The sequence below is a fragment of the Gopherus evgoodei genome, chromosome 2 (genome assembly GCF_007399415.2).
Source record: "Gopherus evgoodei ecotype Sinaloan lineage chromosome 2, rGopEvg1_v1.p, whole genome shotgun sequence".
Classification (NCBI taxonomy): domain Eukaryota; kingdom Metazoa; phylum Chordata; order Testudines; family Testudinidae; genus Gopherus; species Gopherus evgoodei.
Window position 1 is genome coordinate 256,044,449 of NC_044323.1, and position 7,295 is coordinate 256,051,743.

General features: G+C 36.1%; 1 protein-coding gene across 2 annotated transcripts in view; it reads left to right on the forward strand.

The window, feature by feature from the left end:
- MTDH (metadherin) overlaps window positions 1–6,554 on the forward strand; it is a 53,903-nt gene extending 47,349 nt beyond the window's left edge. For both annotated transcript variants that reach the window (XM_030553532.1, XM_030553531.1), the window contains 2 exons: window positions 2,521–2,677; window positions 3,995–6,554. In XM_030553532.1, coding sequence (XP_030409392.1) covers window positions 2,521–2,677; window positions 3,995–4,065 — 228 coding nt within the window. In that variant the 3' untranslated portion in view covers window positions 4,066–6,554. The remainder of the gene's footprint in view (window positions 1–2,520; window positions 2,678–3,994) is intronic.
- The last annotated feature ends 741 nt before the right edge of the window (window positions 6,555–7,295 follow it).

Here is a 7,295-nt window from a genome sequence, read left to right on the forward strand (position 1 = left end):
CTGAAGGGGGGGTCAAGCTGGCAGGGCCTTATATAGAGCGCCATATCGGCGCCACTCCAGCGGATTCCACAGCTGGCCCAAAGGGTAAGGGAAAAGTTTTCTGACTTCCGTGCACCAGGCATGGGCTCACACCTAACTGGAATAGATATGAGCAACACATCTCAAAGAACAACAGTTACAAAGAGGTGAGTAACTGTTTTATCAGTGTGGCTGACTATCTGTAAGGGACAGCAATGTCCTTGCTGAATGATACTGTTGTCCAAGTATAACGAGGTTGCTTTTTCAGTTGAGAATAGATGAGTCTCCTGTAGACTTGCCCTGCTTATCCTTGGTTGGAGGGTACTGAAGGTAATCTTGTACTCTTATTCATCTTCACCTAGGGGTAGGGAAGGCATACAGAAGAATGGATTGCAGTATCAGTTTGCTGATGCTACATAACTATATCCCATTTTATTAAGTCATTCTTGACTGTCATCCAGTGAACAGACTTTCTAAGTAACTCTTATTATGATGAGAAAACTGGTTAAAACTCTACCCAAAAGAAGACTGAGGGTAACGATTATGGTTTTAATCAGTTTGACAGATGTGCCTGTCTTTTCTGGAGACCACGGAGGGTGTTGGCAAAATAGGTCAGAGAATAGACAACCTTCTTGCTTTCTGAGCCTGGACATACTGCTGTGGTTATTACCATCTGACAAGTCCCTGTCTGCAAGGCTGACCTGCCTCCACCATCCATAACTTTGTGAAATCTAGACTAGATTACTAGGTGCTCCATAGTTTGGCTTCCTTTGAAATTGATTTATAACAAGCTGCAAAATGTAGCCTCTTAGGATACATCTACAGAGGCAAAAAAGACCCGGGGCAGTGAGTCTGAATCTGGGTCAACAGACTCGGGCTTTTGCTGCAGGGCTAAAAATAGCAGTTTAGACATTAAGGATTGAGCTGGAGATGGCTCCAAGACTCTCCCTGCTCACTGAATTTCAGAGCCCAGGCTGCACCTAAAGTGTCTACATTGCTAGTTTTAGCCCTGCAGCACAAGCCAAAGTGTATTGACTTTGGCTCTGCTGCAGGTGTGTTTTGTTATGTAGATGTACCCTTACTTGCTACTCATGATAGCAAATGAAATCGAGTCAGTCGTGCTCATCCTTTGGGACCTGCTGTAACTCATGGCATTCTACTGGATTCAATTGGATATCCTTGTATATAAAGACTTCCATAACTGAGAAATTATTCTTAGCTATGTGGGTATTTCTTGTAAGAGTTTTTATTGTAAGGTTCCCATAAAGTTTTTTTATTATAAGGTGCCCAGATGTCATGACTGGGTACAATACAAATCAGTAGATATAAAATCTAAGCCCTTTGTACTTGAGTAGTACTTAGGGCATATGATCTTGGTTTATGATCTTGCCTGTCCATTACAATCAGTTTTTGTCCCTAGACTCAGTCATCGTGGGGCTGAAGGCAGACCTTTTCTCAGTACTCTGACACTTGCCTTGGTAGCGTCAAGTCCAAGCTGCTTTATCCTATCTATAACCACTTTTTATAGAGACCCTACATTGTCTTTTTCATCTGTTACCCATTCTCTCCCCTACTCCTGTGGATTTAAGTCCTTTTTAGTCAAGTAGTTTACCCTGAAAGTTGGAGTTTTTTCTTGTGCCATATTCCTTTGTTCTGGCTGGTGTTTGGGGTGGCTACCTTTCTGATTTTTGTGTTTTGGCTTGTATTTTATTGTGCTTGAATCCAGATAAGTGCCATACAAATAGGTTACATAAAATGGTTTTACTTAAAATACAAGTGCTGCCTGCAATACTTGAACCTGTGTATCTCCAAAAAAGCATGAAGTAATTGAATTTGCTTTTTTGAAATACTATAAATGTAGCTAATGGGATAATGCTATAAAGTATCTTTCCATTAGGCCATTATACAGTGGTCACCATTAAAATCTTACAAATTTTGCAAGTATGTAATGTTTTTGTAGTACTACTAGTAGTATATGACTGTACAGACATGGTATTGTGAATACTTAAGCAACATTAACTAGACACTTTCTGATTACTGTAGAATGTGTGATCTTATGAACCTTTTAGTAATTGGAGTTGTGTAGTCCTGCTTAAATGATCAATTGTATTACTATGAAATAAAAAGTATGTAATATTTCACAGTGCACTACTCAGCTGTAATAAATACATTCCTATAAACTAGATCAAATTCTTTCTATCCTTTGGGTTATTTTTTCTTTCTCCTCACCCCAGTTACTTTGACTAGAGGAATGAAATGGCCTAGTAGCCCTGTAAACATTTATTCAAACTAATTCAGTTTTTTCACTAGAGGGCAGCCATGATCTTATGACTCTGTTGGTAAAATTTGACAAGACATTGATCGTAGTGTAGACTTGTTTTCAGTATTATCCTTTCAGAAGACCTGTAAGTATTCAGCCAGAAATGCTAGTGCTTAAACAATTCGTAATGTTATATACTCTATACTTTACCAAATTAATCCAAAAAATGTTTTTCAAAATAGCCTGAGGAGACTCCTCCACTTGCTGTTTCTACTGAACCATCTGTAATTGTATCAGAGTGTGATTCTGACAAGATCTCTTCCCAAGTGCCACAGATGCTACAAGAGACAGATGTTTCCAGTCCTAATATTAAACAAAACAGTGTGCCTCCTCCACAAAGTAAGTAACACTCAGTATGAAGGTCAAGTCATGCTGACTCTTTTTCAGTTAAATTTACATGCTTAGTAACTGGGAGTACTATTTAACCATCTGCTGGGTGCGGGGAGGAGAGAAGGAAGACCTGTATCTGGCAAATGCAGTAGCTTTTTGCTGTATGGAAACCTGGATTCAAATCTCTTTTTGTTTCACAAATGAAACTGGTGCCTAGTGTTTGAGTCCCTACTGGACGTTTGTATCAGGCTGTGGAATATGAACAATTCAGCATACTTGGTAAATTTTGCTTACTAAAGTATTAACTGGAGATTCATGTTATGACTAAGATGCTTTGGCAGACTTATATGAAAAGCTTGTACAACACCGACCTGTCTTCTTACTAACTGTAAGAAGTCCTGTTAGTCTTGATTATCTTTTCTAATTTGGAATTTGTAAGGGGCCAATCACTGTAGTATTTAAGGACCAGCCTTGTTGAAAAACATTAACAGTTGAATTGTTTTTTCTTTGGATTGAGCATATTTGAGTATTAATGCATCAGTGGTAGATTGTAGTTCAGAATGTTTCAGTGAATTGTAGTAGTCATGAAAGAGCAAGTGATAACATGGGAGTAGCTGGGTACTGGGTAGGTGGATGTGGCATATGGCTTTCTGCCATACGCACCTCAGCCTAAGCTATTGGTGGTGGTATGGTTTTTGTTTGCATTGTGCTAATTAATACCTAGTGGCTCCAAACCAGAGATCAGGAACCCGTACTCATGTGTATCAAAAAGATGGTGCCTACCTCAAAGAGCTTGCAATGTAAGTACATGAGGGGAGCCAACAGATGGATACAACAAATGCAGAGAGGGGAGAGTACAAGGTGACAGTGAGATTGATTTGTGTATTTAAAGTGTCTAGAAAAGAACAAGCTAGTAGACTAAAGTGCTGTCACTTGAGTACTAATAATTTAGAGAATCCTAACTTCTTAGCTACGAAAGGGCTGAAAAGCTTACTGTTGTGTAATAATTTGAAAGATTCCTAAATATTTTAAAGCACAAAACCAGAGCCCATCATGTGAGAGGAATTTAAGCAATAGACTATTTTAAATTTAGGTTGTCATATTTTGCATGGCTAATCAAATTGTACTTGCCATGCAGAGGGGCAAAGGGGGAGTAGAACTTTGCAAAAAAACCCTTGCTTAAACAGTACATGCTATATTTCTGCATAACTTCATCTTATATTAATGTGAAATGTACTGAATTAATATTTTTGAAGTGAATTGTGCATAAATGTCCTGAACCTTTACATGGGTTTCATTTTGGTTTTTGTTACAACTTTTTTTTAGCCAAGTCTGAAGATAGCTGGGAGTCCCCAAAACAAGTTAAAAAGAAGAAAAAAGCAAGAAGGGAAACGTGAATTGCCTGAGATGGACGTACTTTGGTGAAACGCTGTCATGAAGATTATGCTGTTTATGCAATAATTTGTGAACATGTACAGAATTTTATATATTTCAACTGATTTTTAAAACAGAACTGCTGTGAACACAACCATCTTTAAAAAGGAATCAAAGGAAATTGTGATAGAGCAGCAGAAAGTGCTACAGTGCTGGAAGATGCTTTGAAGAGTCGTTTTTTTTTCCACTGTAAGGGAAAGATCTTAAAATTAAAAAAAATCCCTGGTTTTACAACACAGTACCCTGTTTACAACAGATTATGCCCTATCTCATCTGCAGCTGGGAATAAAGTCTTGGTTGTTTTTTTAAGAAAGGGTTGTCTGTAAAATAGTTGTCTATAAAATAGGTGGTGTTTCTTGCATCTCTTTTGAGTGATGCATAAGAAACTGAGATGTCTACCATTTGATTTTGCTTCATGCCTAAATAAGTGCTTTGATTAAATACATAATCTGCCATATTTTTACAATATGCTGGTTAGCCAAGCATGCTAGCCATTAAAGGAATCACAAGTGCAAATAAAATCATTAAATAAAAATCCATTTGTACAGTTCAACCTTCATGGTTTATTATAAAAAGTTAAACAAAATAAAAATTGGTGGGCTAAAAGGCTGAGAATGTGATTGCTGAAACTTGAGTATGGTTCATGAAGTTATTTTTGATATCCTCTATTGCATTACTTGAATTGTTCAAAGTAACAGTATATTTTAATTAAGAATGTGGCGATGTGCATAAAATCAGTTCTATTGTTTTCTACTTGATCCTTTATTTTTTTTTTCAGTTGGTGAGTTCAGACTCATTTAAAATCATCCCTGATCATTTTTAAACTCTTAAAATAAAATTCATATTTCCCTTTCCCCTTATTATTTACCTTTCCCTTTGTTGTTTTTTTTTAAAGCAAGATCAGCTGTTTTCATTCACTAACTGTACAGGATTTTAAGGATTTGGTGGAGAATGAAAGAATGGCTTCAGACAGCTTTAATTGACATTGTCAAGACCACCAGTTATCAGGAATGCATTTTTTTTTTTTTACTGCCTTAACCTGTAGTATGTAGAATATGCATCTAGACTTCTTGAAGAGGATTAGTGTGTTTATAAGAAATTCCATGCAAGTGTAGCAGTTGTAAAATAAAGAATATTTCCCACTTGAAACTGTTGATTAAAGTGGTGTTTGAGAATTGTCATTATGTTCAGGCACTGTGTAATTGCATCGTATGAAACTGGCAGGTTTCTTTGTATCTCTAAATGTACACTGTAAATAGCCTTTCCAAACTTGTTTCATAAGGACCATAATTAACATCACTTACTGAATTCTGGTAAAGAGCCATGATTTATTTCATGTGATTGACTTTGTTGGTTTTTGTGTGGCAAAGAAATGAAGCTGTAACCAATGGTACTGATCAGCCATCCACTATTATCTTATACAGGACTGCAGTTTGATAGTATTTACTTGCAAGACAAGAATAGTTAAAGAAACAAGCTGATTTTAATTGTACTGAAGACATGCCTTACTAATTGACAGCTTTCCTAATAAATGAATACTAACTTATACTGGTATCGATACCTATGTCAAGAACATGGCAAATGTGTTTATATATTCAAAAGTTTTGTTTAATTCAATGACATTTCTAAGTTTATTTGTTTAAAATAAATTGAGCAAATTGATAATATTGTTTTATTTACTGGAAGGGAGTAATGCTTAAGCCTTGATGCCTATCCAGGATTCCATGTAAACTGAACTGAAATACAGTTTTCCACAGGGATTTTTAAAAAGGGAATGTTAAAAATGAAATCATGTAAAGTGCTATTGCTTGTAAATAACATTTCCATTTTGCTTGCGTTTTTTTGTAAGTGTGACAAATACTTTACCTGTTTTAAATTTAGGTTTATAGTGAATGTCCAGAATTGTTTTTGCATGGTTCCCAGTCTCTACACTTGGCTAGAAATGGCATTCTGAGGAGGAGTTTGAGGACCTAAAGTAATGATGTTTCCCAAAAAAGCTTTAAAAATTGGATGACTTAAGTGTTATATTTTTTCATCTCTCTTGACAGAGGGAGTTGACTGCTTAGGTTTGCCAAATAAGTCCTTGAATCACTTGACATCTTAATACTAGTTGCAAATAAAGCAGACTTGCTGCTAAACGAACTTGTGTTCCTAATTTACGCACATTAATTTTCTTCAGCCCAGTCTTCCCTTCAGAATGCTGTCCACTTAGCAGCATTCCCAGTCATTTTTTCACTAGGAAGTATATGGATTGATTGTCTTGGAAAATTGGACACTAATCTTATTTGACAAAAATGGCCCCAAAGGAAGATGAAACTTGTCTATGAATGGAGTTTTAAAAATATCTACGTATTGCTTTTCTTTTACCCAAGTAACGGGTAGTCTTAATAATAAACTGTACACCTGGAGCAGAGAGAGAGAACAATACAGTTTAAAGAAATTAAGATGCTCATTTTGCTGAATGTGTGGAATGTTTTCATGATTGAATCTAACGTATTGTTCTTTGTAATATTTCCCAAATGGTTTATATACACAAATTTACAGAAATTGTGGTTGTGATGTATAAGTGGATAGTTGTTGCATGGTTTAATTTCTTTTGTTTTTCTTTTGGGAAAATGTACAGAATTCCTAGTGCTTTGTTACAAAGCTAGCAACCTGCAAGTTGGTTCAAGGTGGATGAAAACTGTATTTCTGATATCTCCTTTCATAAACTTAAAGAAAAACTTACAGTAAAAAAACCTTATGAAAATATTTACTGAAGAATGTAGACATTAAAAATGAATTTTCAAAACTGTTTATAGAAACGCCACTAGTATCACTATTTCTCTCTCAGAATTTTCTCATTGGAAGCTGCCATTTTACCAGTAGTTCCCATCTGGAAGCCTGATCTGAGGAATAGGTCTTGAGTGAATGCGTGACTAACGTAGACTTTCAAAGTTCGTAAACTGCTTTATGGCAAATGTAAATGGTAAGTAATTAAATTTACTCAGAAGGTTCTCAGTTCAATAAGGTAATGTAAAACATCTTTGGAATTCTTGTAGTCATGTATTCAAGTTTCATTTATATTCCACATCCTAATCTGCGTACTACTGTCAAGAGGGCAGATCTTTATTTGTTTTTTAAATTTTTCTCTTCAGCCAAACATACCAGTCTAGACTCTAGAGAGTGGACAGTAGGATGAAGATAGGAAAAC